The sequence below is a fragment of the Sorghum bicolor genome, chromosome 3 (genome assembly GCF_000003195.3).
Source record: "Sorghum bicolor cultivar BTx623 chromosome 3, Sorghum_bicolor_NCBIv3, whole genome shotgun sequence".
In the NCBI taxonomy this organism is placed as follows: Eukaryota; Viridiplantae; Streptophyta; class Magnoliopsida; order Poales; family Poaceae; genus Sorghum; species Sorghum bicolor.
Genome location: NC_012872.2, coordinates 438660 through 452157, shown reverse-complemented (window position 1 = coordinate 452157; position 13498 = coordinate 438660). Strand labels below are relative to the sequence as shown.

Below are 13498 nucleotides of genomic sequence, written 5' to 3'. Positions count from 1 at the left end.
CGGAGGATTGTATTTCTCAATTGATAGCTTAGTCCTTACAATCTTCAGGAGTTTCCCCTTTAAAACTCTCTCGCGGGCTCACTCTTAACAAGAATTACATTAAATCGGGAAAGTCTTGTACTGCGATAGCGTCTTCTCCTGGCCAGCTGGATCTTCCAAGATGAGACACAGCAGTTATTGGTTTACGAATGCAAGATCTTGCACTGTCTAGCTCTGGTATAACTGTATACGGCAAGCATGCCGACTTGTCCCTAGTGTCTGCAGTGCACTAGGCTGCTGCCGTCTTGATGAAGTCGTCCCTGAGCTGCCTCCGCAGGATCTTGCCGGACACCGACTTGGGGATGGCGTCCACGAACCGCAGCAGCCGGAGCTTCTTGTACGACGCCACGCGCTCCGCCACGTACGCCATCATGTCCGCCTCGCTCTCCGGCGCGCCACGACGCCGCACCACGCACGACGCCGGGACCTCGCCGGCCTCCTCGTCCGGCAGCCTGCATGCAATTAATATGCTCTCTCATCTAGCGCGTGCTGTCGTCAACGGCGGTCTGTGGTCGGTCGCTTCGCTTACCCGAAGACGGCGGCGTCCTCGACGGACGGGTGAGACAGGAGGATGGCCTCCAGCTCGGCAGGGGCCACCTGGAAGCCCTTGTACTTGATGAGCTCCTTGATCCGGTCGACGATGAAGACGTCGCCGTCGTCGTCGATGTACCCGACGTCGCCGGTGTGGAGCCACCCCGCGGCGTCGATGGTGCTCTCCGTCTCCTCCTTCCTCCTGTAGTAGCCCTGCATCACGGCCTGGCTCCGCACGCAGATCTCCCCGGGCGTGTTCTTGGGCAGCGACCGCCCCGTGTCCGGGTCCACGAACTTCACCTCCAGGTTGGGCAGGATGAACCCGACCGACTTCTTCTTGGCGATCTGGACCGGCCCCTGCTGCGGGTCGTCGCCGCCGGCGTGCGTCAGCGTGATGCAGCTGTGCTCCGTGAGCCCGTACGCCTCCTCCACCTGCACGCCCGGGAACTTGCGCTCGAACGCCGCGAGGAGTTCCGGCGCCAGCGGCGCGGCGGCCGTCATGACGGACCTGAGTGCGAGGCCCGACAGGTCGAACTCGTCGGCCACGGGGCTCTTCACCATGGCCAGCATGATCGGCGGCACGACGGGCGCGAACATGACTTTGTGCGTCAGCAGCGCGCCCAGGAAGCCGCGCAGGTCGAAGCGGTCCATGACCACCACCGTGCCCTTGTGCCGCAGCGTGGCGCAGCAGATGCCGGTGATGCCGTAGATGTGGAAGAAGGGCATGAGGCCCAGGGTGACCACCTGCCCCACCATCTCCGGCCCGACGGCGAACATGGAGGAGCAGAGGCTGGACACCAGGTTCCGGTGGCTCAGCATCACGCCCTTGGACACCCCCGTCGTGCCGGACGAGTAAGGGAGCGCGCACAGGTCGGACTGCTGCGCCGGGTCCAGCGCCACCGCCGGCGCGCCCGTCCGGTCCGCCGCGGCGAGGAGCTCGTCCCAGCTTATCGCGCCGGGAAGCCGCGCGGCGTCCCCGATGCCGATCACCGGCACGCCCGCGTCCTTCACCTTGTCGTAGGCCACGGCGTCGGCGACCACGAGCCTGGCCTCCGAGTCCTCCACCTGCTTCTTGATCTCGCCGGCCACGGCGCGCGGGTTCACGCCGGAGAAGACCGCGCCGGCGGACATGATCCCGAGGCTCACCACGGGGTACACCGCCAGGTTCGGGAGCGCGACCACCACGACGTGGCCCTTCCGGATGCCGACAGACCGCAGCGCCCTGGCGAACCGCGCCACGTCCCGGACCACCTCGCCGTAGGTGTAGGACTGGCCACCCGGCGCAGCCTCCACGAGCGCCGTCTTGTCCGCGTAGGCCTCGGCGCCCGCCAGCACAAACTCCGGCACCGTGACGTCGTCCGGCACGGCCACGGGCGGGAACCGGCTCCGGAAGATGTGCTCCTGCTCCTGCTCCTCCTCAGCGTCATGCAAATGCACGGTGGCGATGGCCGCATCGCCCATCCTTCTGAGCTGCTGCTGCTGCTGCTGGTTGTTGGTAGGGAGCAGGAGGAAGGGCGCGGCGTTGGCATTTGAAGAGATGACCAGAGGTCTTGGCATTGGCAAGGAGTGGCCACGCGAGGAAGGTGAAGCCATGTTAGCGGCGGCAACACAATTCTTGCGTGGTGTCAAGACAGGTGGTGTGCAGGTGAGGTTCGGTTGGGTCATGGCCTTTGACCTCACAGAGCTTTGCCTAGGTCATGCTCATGTCCTTTGAGCTCACAGAGCTTGGCTCGGGGGCTGTTACAACACCCTCAACCAGTCAACAGTCACAAGCGTTGCTATTGCTAAAAATTCATCCCACTATTTCCCATTTAACACATATGAAAGCAGTGTCTGGTTAACATCAATTCATCCTCCAATGTTTGCATGATAGACACAGAAAGGCAAGCAATATCAAGCAAACAACAGACTTTGCACACCACTAATGAAAATTCAATCAAACTTCATTGAGCACACATACTGACATACACATTGCAATGGAAATAGAAGCAACTAAAACGACAACCAGCTGATACTTCCAATTTACTTGTGCTATTACATCAAGCAGAAAAGTGCATCAACAACCAAGAATCAAGATCAGCAACTGGCAATTTGATTAGCATGTTTTACCTTGCATGTACATGTACATGTAGATCACTTGTCCTCTCAACAAGGACTTACAAGGCAACCATGAAGTAAAAAGCCTCACAAACCCACAAGCAAAAGCTAAAAAACATTCTAACCCCATAGATTAATTGAGATCCATAGGGCCACTAAGCTAGCTGTATGAAAGTAACAGAAGAATTTCACTGGTCTATCGTCCTCCACAAACTAACACCAAGATCATGGCAAAAGGTAGTTATGTCGTGCTTCAGGCATGATGCCAGCGCATGCAAGAGGCCCAACAAAATAGGGACGCCACTAAATGTTTCTACTACCAGCCCTTGTGGGAGGGCTTGGCTCCAAATGGATTACTTCCAGGGGTTGTGGGTGAATGAGTTGTTGGCGAATCACGCGACGTCTGCCAGAAGAGAAAATACAGCAGGTCAAGTAATAGAAAAAATACAGCAGGTCAAGGTATTGTTCATCCTTCTACGTATGGATAGTAATAGAAAAAAAATTACCCTTCTCTATCAATGAAATAGGCACAATTGTGCCCGTTTGTTCAAAAAAAAAATACTTATATCATCAAATGTTATTCAGATTCCAAGAAATTTGTCCTATTGCACAGGAAGCTATATTACACTAGTATATGCGTACATATTCCATTGCATCACTAAATATGAAGCACCTTAGGTTCTAAAGGGAACAAATCGTTCATATATAAATACCTGTGCCACTGCTGGATGAGTGAGATAATCCATGAGCTCTTGCTTCTGCTTCCTGTATAATTCCTTAACTTGTTTCAGCAAATCCTCCTCCCTTTTCATATCTTCAAGAACCCTTTCCTTCTCCCAATTCTTAAGTTTAACTTGCTCCTCCATTTCAGCGATATTTTCAGGTAAACTTGAAACCTCAATGTTTACAGGAAATCTCACTTCAAGATTTTTGCTGCAAAAGCCATTTATAGTTATTTATTAAAGTAACAAAATCTAGCTTGATTAACATTGGTGAACATAAATAACAGACCAGGAAAAAATGTGTAAAAGGTTAGCAACAAGAACGATCCAAACAAGAGCAAGAAAACTGCATAAGGTAAATAAACAAACCAGGATAAGGTAACTGAATAAAGATAGACATTCTTCTTTAGAACATACAAAAACAACAGTCCAGACCTCATAAAGATAGTTGATAAAGAGAAAAAGTAATTACACCATTTCTTACGTAATGACAGCACAATTTCACACTTTACAGACTAATTAAAGTGCATCAGGCGTTACAAATTTCATGATTTAAGTGTAACACAAGTGCCTGATAGAATGAGCTTATGAAAAGTCTCATGATGTATTACTTTAAATAGTACAGTACACAATAATCAGTAGGATCAGCAAAAATAAAAAATGCATGATCAATTGACATTACCAATACATGCAAACAGATAAATTGCATACCTATCGCCAAGGCAGAATGAGCCATTGGGTCTCAGTATACCACCATCTAGAGAAACAGCACCATCTTTTATAAGAGGAAGAGCACTTTGAATGTCAGCTCTAGTCTTATAAACTTGTAAATGGGAAAACAAAGTATAAAACAAAGTTTCCCTAAGACCATGGCCACTGGCTGTGAGGCAACTCAAGTGTGCTCGGTCCAGATGGATCATATTTACTGCAAAATCCAGAAAACCAGGAGGAGACTCCCCTCCAGGTAACCTTGGTCTATGTAAAATAAGTTTTCTCTGCGGATCGCCAATGTTAATATCACCAGAAAATGGCCTGCAGTATTTTATAATACATAATATCAAAGTGCTCATCCAGTTGATCCTAAAAGAGGTGGTGGTAAATATATTAAAAGATGTACCTCAAGTTTTCAAGACAAAAGACAGTAAATCTTCCATCCAGAAATTTTCCAACAGAGCGACCAAGTCCATGAACACCACTCGTCTTATCAATGATGCCATCCTTGTCGTATTTCTCAAGATCCTTAACACCATCATAAGTCTTGCAAACAAGAGCAAGCATGTTATCCATTCCCAAGTACTCTGTGAGAAGCCTACAATAAAATTTAAAAAAAAAGGATAAAAAAAGGCAAAATAAGAACAAACGTATCATTTCAATTAACTTGGTGCCAATTAAGGCACTAAAATCTCATACGGAACAAAGAAGAAAATTTGACCTGCTGAGGTTGTCATTATTTACTTTTCCCAATGTAGCCACAAAACCAAGGATACCTTTCATCAGTGTCATCTTAGATGCTAGCTCATGATGACGGACTTTCAATTGGCATATAATCCCAGCTGCTGTCGTGTCCTGATCAAGTATACTTCGGATAGTACGCTGTTCAGCCTCTTGAGCAGAAGTATCATTATTCATAACAGCAGCCACGGATGAATGATAATTCCCAAGTTTGACTGAGAAAAAGTTGAAGTTTCAGTACACTTATAGAGGCATTGTGAAATAATGTATGGAACTGTGGAGTGTGGACTTCTTTCATCAGTGAAGCACAGTCCATCAGAGTGTTAACAGTAGGAAGCAAAAGGAAAGGTGGTCAAGAAGGCTAATGTGAATATAATCTGACTTCCAAAATAATTTTTACACTCTTTGCATAATGTTGTTCAAGCTTAAAATTACCTATTGTCAAAGAGAAATGCTGCATTACTCATCTAGATATTTTTGGGACATCATCCATTCACAAGAATGTTAATTACACTTTGAAGATTGCCAATTCTCTTCAGATGATTTCTGTCAGGCTGGGACGCCAGTAGCAAAGACGGGACGCTGTAAGGCTCCCGTCCCTCACCCTCCAACCTCCTTCGACTACAATCTACGCACCCAGCCTCCCACCAATCTACACCCATCACAATTTTCATTTCAAATAAGTAGGTATGGAGATAACAAGTAAAACCGAACTCTGTCATGGTGTAGTCAAAACCCAAGCATCACAGTCCATAGTTACTACTTGAGACCATAATTAGTCCACATGATGCTAGTCAGCATTTTGTGAAATAAGAATTTACATAGCCCAGAAGGCACAAAGCTACTGCAACTGAACTGAAGAGCCGAACAAATTAACAACTTACTTCCCAGGTCAATGCACGCGTCTTCGACAGCATTGAGTTGGGATTTGAGGAACCTAATGTTGTCCTCATGGTGGCCCACTTTGAGGGCCAGCCTCTTCAGCTTGTCCTCCATCGCCTGCAACACACAACCAAAAACACCGCATTCAGAGGACAGTAACCTCGCAGGTCGCAGCACATTGCGACGGTTGCCTCCCAAATCAAACCGCGTAAAAGAAGGGCAGCACCGGCATCACACCTTGCTGTTGAACTGCACAATCTGCGACGGCAACGACGGAGCCGCCATGCCGCACCTCCGCGAATTGGGCCGCAACGGGAAGACGAACTATGTGACCACCAATCTGCACCGCGTAAAGAAGAAACGGGAATGAAACTGGCAGCGCCGAGACCGGGTTGAGGAGGGAAAGGAATTCGACAAGATCATGGAACACAGCACGGCGAAGACTGAGATGGTAAAAGCGGTGGAGAAAAAAAGGGTAGCGAACACGAAGGCGGCGGCGCTGGGCGGAGGGAGGGGCTGTGGCTGGGAGGAGAGGGAAAAAAAAACTCACCTTGGTGCCATGGCCGCGGGAGCAGAGGGTGCGGCGTTGCAGGGGAGGGACCCTCCCCAGGGAGAGGGGGAGAGAGAGAGAGGGGGGTGTAGATTTGAGATTTGTTTGGTGTTGAGTGTTTGGTTCGAGGAAGAAGGTGAGGGCAAGTTGAGGGCCTGTTTGGAATGGAGGCTTTTTGTAGGAATTTTGGAGAAAGTTGATTCCTATAGTTTGATGACATCATGTGCTGTTTGGAACATAGGAACACACGCCGCTAATTCCAGAGAAAAAGATTGTGTCGCTCACAGAACAAAGGAAATAAAACATCCAGTTCGAGCTGTGGTTTCCGACCGCGCGCGGAAGCCCGAGGCAAACCTCAGTTGCTACGTGGAGAGAGAAAGAGCATATGGTGGTTACGTTGTGGTAGATAGACAAGAGATGAAATATAATCAAGAGGATAAGATTAACCAAGGCAGATCATGTTTTGATTTGTAATCACGTAAATTGTTTTTCAAAATTGTTCGTTTGCAAAGTAATCCGTCACGAGTCGCTATTTTGTTTTAGTCCTACCTCATGCCCTAGTAATCACATATATTTATTTTCTAATTAAAATTTGATATTGTAAATAATAAAATAAATATCTTTTAATCACACCTCGTGTTTGATAATCCTATGCTATAAATTCCTATGTTCCAAACACTTCTATGTATATTGTTCCTGCATTTTCCCATTCCTCTGTTTTCTCACTGCACCTCTATCCTATTCCAATGTTTTTTTTCCTTTCCTCTGTTTTGCATTCTTCATTCCAAACAAGCCCCGAGAGAATATATATATATATATATATATATATATATATATATATATATATATATATATATATATATGTTTTTGTTTAAAAATAAAAATCGAAGTGAAAATAAACGAAAATCTCACCCAAATACCTTCAATTATTTTGGATTCTCTAATAAAAATTAGGGAGGTGACGACAATCACAAATTAGAATAGTGTATTATAAGAAGTCTATTATTGTCTTTTTAGTAGCAATAGGTAGAATTAAATGGTGTGAGGCTATATATCAAAGATATTATTATTTAAATTTAGTTAATTTTTAAGGTAATCGAGATGTTAGCGTTTTAGTGGGAATGTTGAGTTATATTTAGTTGTAAGATAGAAATAATTCAAAGTGAGTTAGGATTTGTTAGTACTTGGTATATATGGTTTCTCATGTTTTAATTTCAATTGGTAAGGTTGAATTATTTGATGCTATAGAATAGTAACATTCTTATTTAGGCTTGATTCAAATGTAAATAGATAAATAGACACACGTCTCCCTAATGATCAAGGCGACAGTACCTTACAATCGTAAACATTTCATGAAGACAAGATCTAAATCAACATACTATTAAGTAGTCTAATGTTAAAATAGTGTTAAGAATGTCTATTTGTTTATATCTGTTGAGGAAAAAGTTTTTTTTCCCTAAACAAAGCAGATAATTCTCTCAGAAATCATTTTAGTCATAGAAAGGTAAAGATAACAAGTAGTACATTTTAGTTGTCATGAGCCAACTATTAATATGTAAGGTGTTCTAATTGTAAAACTGTCTCAGAAGTGCTCAATGTATCATGCATTTTTGTTTCTAATTTGAATGACTATGTTCAAGAATTTAAAGTCGATGATTTGTTGTTGCTATTGTTATTGTTGTTGTTGTTGTTGTTTCTTCTAGAGAAGTAGAAGACTTGTAGTCTAATTCATTTCATGTGTTTGGTGGTAGAGTTTATGTGAATTTTGTCAGTTGCTGCCTTGCTTAGATTCAAAAACTTTTTAGATTTGGGTATTATAGCACTTTCATTCGTATTTAATAATTAATTATCCAACCATAAACTAACTAGGCTCAAAAGATTCGTCTCGCAAATTAAGGCAAACTATACAATTAGTTATTTTTATCTATATTTAATGCTCCATACATATGCCGCAAGATTCGATATGATAGAGAATGTTAAAAAAAATTTGGGTGTAACTAAATAAGTGAAAGCCCAAGTTTGGTTTTGGTAATTAATGACACCAAGTTGCTAATGCCTTTTGTTTAAGTGATTTGAGTTAGGCATAGCAACACATGTGATGAAGGTGCATGGTGGCATGGAAAGGTGGCCACATGATCACAAAGGGATGAAGCATAAAGTGAAGATCATGGTGATAAACAAGGAGCAAAGTTATCAAGGCAAAGGTATAAACATAGGGTTTTACTTTTGCCGGTCTAAGATGAGTAGAGAAGTGATTGACCGGGTTTAGGATAGATAGCCGACTATCAAGAGGGGAAATCACGGTCATCTCTCGAATCAAGTGCTACTAGGTCTACATCTTGAACATATGCATTAGGATCTAGTAAAGTGCTAACTTAACTCCTTTGGTGAAAATGTTTGTGAAAAGCTAACACACGTGCACTTTGGTGGTGGACACTTGTTGGTGTTAGCACATTTACAAAGGAGGTGGAGTTCCTAGGGTTGAGAGGGGTGTGGGTTCCTCTCTCCCTTCCACCGAGCTTGCGAGGCGGGATTCGGCGCTTTTGAGAAAAATAAGAGTATATTTTATATTGCGCCGGTGGGAAATTTGGTGAAGTCGCGGGAGTGTTGTTCTCTCTGAGAAACACTCACCGGACGCTGAGTGCGGAGGCACCGGACGCTTGACCCTGCTAGGGTTAAGCACCGGACGCACTCTGAGAGCGTCCGGTGGTAAGCGTCCGGTGTGAGGGGTTTTTGCAACCCTCTCTGCGCACGAGTCCGGTGAGCACCGGACCGTCCGGTGCCCAGCGTCCGGTGAGGTCGCGAGTTTGACACCCTCTCTGCGCACGAGTCCGGTGAGCACCGGACCGTCCGGTGTGGACTTGCAGAGCGTCCGGTGTGTTGCAGGTAGCCGTTAGAAACTGACGCGCGAGATTCAAGTTCGACACGTGGCCAACTCCAGTGCACCGGACGCAGGGAGTCGCGCGTCCGGTGCTCACTTAGTAGCGTCCGGTGCCCCCGTTTTCAACCCAGTGAAAGTGGCCAACGGCTAGTTTCTTTGAGGGGCTTATAAATAGTTGGTGGCTGGCTTTGGGAGGTTAGCTCTTGCACATTTGATTACTTGAGGCATACTTTGAGCTAGAGAACACTCCCTCCACTCATCTCCTTGCTTGATTGCTCATCCTAGTGAGATTGAGTGAGATTCAAGTGCATTGCTTTGAGAGTTGCATTTAGTGGCACTTGATTCTTGAGTTTGCTGCGGATTTCTTGTTACTCTTGGGTGTTTCCCGACGCCCTAGACGGCTTGGAGCAGCGGTGGTGTTGAGCTCGTGATTGGAGATTGTTTCGAGCCTCACCAAGTGATTTGTGAGGGGTTCTTGAGCCTTCCCCGCGGGAGATCGCAATTGGTTACTCTAGTGGATTGCTCGTGGCTTGGAGGATCCCCATCTTGTGAGTGGATGTGCGGCACCCGCTGAGGGTTTGGCTTTGGATTGCCAATTAGCTCGTGATCCATCAAGTGGGTGTATCGCCACAACGAGGAGTAGCTTGCCGGGAAGCAAGTGAACCTCGTTAAAAAATCTTGTGTCATCTCTTGCCGAGGTCTCTCTTGTAATTGTGTACGTGATTGATTGGATATATCTCATCTCTACAACGTCGGTATAACAATCACTCTCCTCTCTTTACATACTTGCTCACCTTGCTAGTTGTGTAGCTTGTTTAGCTTAGTTCTCTTGTTGTTGTGCTTTAGTGTTTAGCCTTGTACTAGTTTGTATAGGTGGCTTGCATAGCTTAGTTAAGCTAGTGCTAGAATTGCTTCGCTATTTGTTTTACTAACTCACTTGCTTAGTGAAGTTTGTAGAATTTTTAAATAGGCTATTCACCCCCCCCTCTAGCCATTTGGACCTTTCAATAAGGCCTAACCAAAAATTCTTATTAACCACGTCTTTGTACAATGACTATCTTCTATGCCAATAGACAAAAGAACTCTCATCTCTCCATCTCGTGGACCTACTCCTAGGCCTTGTTTAGTTTCCCAAAAATTTTACAAAATTTTTCAGCCTATTACATCAAATCTTGCGACACATACATAGAGCATTAAATATAGATAAAAAATAACTAATTACACAGTTTATGAGCTTAGTTAGTTTATGATTAAACAATATTTATTAAATACAAATATAAGTGTTACAAGTCTCTATTTTGCAAAAAAAAAAAAAACTAAACAAGGTATTCCCCGTCCGTCTGTGCGTGTATTTTACACTCTACCCGTGTACCCGTTTGCTTTGCTTGCCGGTGTGCCCAAAGGTGGAAGACGACGACCATGGCCAAGCAGCAGAATCCCATCCCCATGGCGCTGTCGCTGCCCCTCGTCCTCGTCGCGCTGCTTCTTCCGGCCGCCCGCGGCTCCGGAGAGACGCCGCAGTATACGACGGTGCACGCGGAGTCGGACTTCGAGGTGCGGCTGTACCGCGACACCGTCTGGATGTCCGCCCCCACCCCCGACATCCCCTCCTTCCACGTCGCCACCAAGCTCGGCTTCCACAGGTAACCGTCGCTCGCCTTCCAGGATCTTGTTCCGCTCGGCTCGGTAGCAGAAGCAGATCGATCGATTGCCCCCTCTCCCTGTCCCTGTGGGCGGCGCGGCGCGGTCGATTTCGATTTCTTGCATAGGAATGGATAGAAACGCAAGAAAAGGTGGATTGGATTGGATTGCTATTTGCTATTGTATTTTGATGGGGGAACCGAGAGAGAGGGTTTGGTGTGCTCTTGAGCTTTTACCACTCACCAGGAGTACTATGTCATCTTCAGTGTAGTAGCGTGTTCATTTCAGTTAAAAAGTATCCGAGCTTCCAAGGGTACAGGTATCCGTGGTGGTTAGAGATTCCGTGGATGAAAAACATGTAGGATTAACTGGACTCTTCATGGTTATCGTAGGTACAACTCGCAAACTAACCTGTGAACCAGCTGGTAAAGATAAAATCTGTACTTATTCAAGAACAAGGAGACCTGTGTTTTCTTCTATTGATGCTTATGATCAATTGCAGGGCTCCTGAAATTAACTAAAACATCCATTCTGTAACCTGCTATATTGAATTTGTGCTCATTGTGATTTCTTTGTATTGTTGTTATGCAAATTACTCACTGACGAAGACTGAAATAGTATCTAATAATACTAGGGCATCCTACAGACAAATCGATAGTCTTTACCTGAGTAGTGTTTGGCAGTTTCCTACTAACTAGATGGTGTGAAATTCTGATCAGTTATGCTGTGACTCTGGTAACTCTTGAATTCTGAAGTTTTATTATTAGTTTTGATATTACCTGTGGCTAAATACTTGAGGCTCAGTTTGTGATATTCCTGTCCAATAAGATATTGATGTTCTGCCAGATCATTTTCTGTACATAGGATTGCACCACATATGTAACCACTTGCAAATGCCACATTTGTTTTAGTTCACTCCCCTACTGCTTGATCTGCTTTATATGATCCAACAAGCTCTAAAACCTTTTCCATATTGTTGCTGGCTGCCAGATTGTTCCAGTACCTGATGGGCGCAAACCTCAACTCTTCGAGGATCAGAATGACCACCCCTGTACTTACAAGTGTGGTTCCAGGTGCAGGGCCTCTGCACTCTTCAGCCTACTTTGTCCGGTTCTACTTACCAACAAAGTTCCAGGCTTCCCCTCCTGTTCCTCTCCCAGAACTGAACCTGCATCCAGATACATGGCCAAGCCACTGCATTGCAGTGAGGAGCTTCTCGGGTTATGCACGGGACAAGAATGTGGTTGAGGAAGCTGAGAAGCTTGCCATGAGCTTGAGTCGATCGCCCTGGGCTAACTCCACAAACTACCCCAGCAATAGCGCTTACTCAGTTGCACAGTACAGTAGTCCATTCCGCATCATTGGCCGTGTCAATGAGGTGTGGTTCGACGTCGACTGCAAATCTACTGGTGTTGAGACGTACTGAAATGTTTATACAGTGTGTCGTCGGCTCGTCGCTGAAAACTAAGTGGAATGTGCATCAGCACCATGTGAACTATGCACGCTTTTGTGTACTCCTATATGTTGTATAATGCAATCGTCGATGCCAAATGTAAATAAGTATGTAATGGATGCACTATATACACTATGTCACAAGCTCAGCTCAGAATGATGTTGCATGTGATTGTGTAGTTAATACGACCGTTCCAGTCATAATGACACCTGTGAGCCAATCGGTAAAGATATATACATGTGCTGATGTTCATGACAAATCGTAAAATTATAGTTATCTGAAATTATTAAATATAATCTGCTTCTGTAACCTGCTGGACTGAAGTTAAGTTCATTTTGATATCTTCATCTTATCTTATCATGCAAACGCTCATAGGCAATGTTGAGAAGCTTTGATTTGTGAAACAACTAATAATCCTAAGGATTTGGCTTCCTGTTTCCAGATCAATTGTCGTCACCTTATATTGTTTAGCCACTTCCCTACTAGGTATCGCAAAACACCAAGCAGCGAAGCTTTCGACTCTGCTAGTTCATGGAATCGGAATTGCTGTTACTTTGATTTTAACCTGCTGAGGTTAATGCTTATTGGACTTATAATTTTATTTATTTACTATAAGCGACATTTGAATTTCCTGCTGCTGAGTCATTCTGTACATTCGAATGTCCTTGCCTTCACTTTTGGCTTGAGGGTTTGCTGCCAGTGTTGGTGTTTATTTTGCCATCACTTTCAATTCGAGGGTTCATGGTCCACTTTGGCATCGTCATTAGCTATGCCTCATCTTACCTTCGCTTTGAGCAACTCATGGATTACTTTGCACCACTCCATTGACTTCGTCTTTGACACTTTCACCGAGTACGTGTGACACTTTCACCCATTCACAAGTACCAACTAAGAGGGGGCTAAAGAGAGCGCATTTGAGAGCCAATCCTACATGGAGGACATGTCTTGCCTAGCACTCTTGAGCGAAGGAGGCAAGCTCTGCCTACTATGACAATTACTTCACCTACATCCACCTCGACAACCGCATCATTTTTACCTTTGACGAAAATTGTACCTTAGGCATCCAGGGTGCCTTAGCCTCAATCACTAGTGATAGAAGCACTAGCAGAAGGGGGTGACTAATTCATCTACAGTTGTCTACCTTTGATGATTCAATAGCCGGAATGACTAACTCCACTACTACGACTACTTCCACTACTATGACTACTAGAGGTATATAGAGCAACTGTTGTAGGAGCGAAGACCTCTGA

General features: G+C 45.4%; 3 protein-coding genes across 4 annotated transcripts; 1 reads left to right on the top strand and 2 right to left on the bottom strand.

Moving 5' to 3' along the window:
* LOC8077554 (4-coumarate--CoA ligase-like 9) lies at positions 37 to 2426 on the bottom strand. Its single transcript, XM_002454832.2, has 2 exons — positions 569 to 2426; positions 37 to 491 (listed from the first exon to the last, which is right to left on the bottom strand). The coding sequence occupies exons 1-2, from the start codon at positions 2233 to 2235 to the stop codon at positions 269 to 271; spliced, it is 1890 nt and encodes a 629-aa protein (XP_002454877.1). The 5' UTR covers positions 2236 to 2426; the 3' UTR covers positions 37 to 268.
* Positions 2564 to 6434, bottom strand: LOC8078089 (protein DEFECTIVE IN MERISTEM SILENCING 3). Of its 2 annotated transcripts, XM_021455939.1 has the most exons (8): positions 6274 to 6434; positions 5961 to 6063; positions 5726 to 5840; positions 4822 to 5056; positions 4507 to 4698; positions 4101 to 4421; positions 3381 to 3600; positions 2564 to 3070 (listed from the first exon to the last, which is right to left on the bottom strand). In XM_021455939.1, the coding sequence occupies exons 2-8, from the start codon at positions 6006 to 6008 to the stop codon at positions 2984 to 2986; spliced, it is 1218 nt and encodes a 405-aa protein (XP_021311614.1). In that variant the 5' UTR covers positions 6009 to 6063; positions 6274 to 6434; the 3' UTR covers positions 2564 to 2983. The 2 variants fall into 2 exon arrangements, with proteins under 2 accessions (XP_021311614.1, XP_021311615.1); XM_021455940.1 differs by lacking the exons at positions 5961 to 6063; positions 6274 to 6434 and adding an exon at positions 5277 to 5493.
* LOC8077553 (heme-binding protein 2) lies at positions 10484 to 12454 on the top strand. The gene is made up of 2 exons (XM_002457012.2): positions 10484 to 10797; positions 11786 to 12454. The coding sequence occupies exons 1-2, from the start codon at positions 10574 to 10576 to the stop codon at positions 12219 to 12221; spliced, it is 660 nt and encodes a 219-aa protein (XP_002457057.1). The 5' UTR covers positions 10484 to 10573; the 3' UTR covers positions 12222 to 12454.

Bases quoted from the DNA above. Each gene is read 5' to 3' on its own strand.
- LOC8078089 (XM_021455939.1), bottom strand. From the start codon at position 6,008: ATGGCGGCTCCGTCGTTGCCGTCGCAGATTGTGCAGTTCAACAGCAAG. The intron at 5,057-5,725 runs GTAAGTTGTTAA...ACTTTTTCTCAG, and splicing joins CGCGTGCATTGACCTGGGAA to TCAAACTTGGGAATTATCAT. The intron at 3,071-3,380 runs GTATTTATATAT...CTCTTCTGGCAG, and splicing joins CTCATCCAGCAGTGGCACAG to ACGTCGCGTGATTCGCCAAC.
- LOC8077553 (XM_002457012.2), top strand. From the start codon at position 10,574: ATGGCCAAGCAGCAGAATCCCATCCCCATGGCGCTGTCGCTGCCCCTC. The intron at 10,798-11,785 runs GTAACCGTCGCT...GCTGGCTGCCAG, and splicing joins ACCAAGCTCGGCTTCCACAG to ATTGTTCCAGTACCTGATGG.
- LOC8077554 (XM_002454832.2), bottom strand. From the start codon at position 2,235: ATGACCCAACCGAACCTCACCTGCACACCACCTGTCTTGACACCACGC. The intron at 492-568 runs GTAAGCGAAGCG...AATTGCATGCAG, and splicing joins GAGGACGCCGCCGTCTTCGG to GCTGCCGGACGAGGAGGCCG.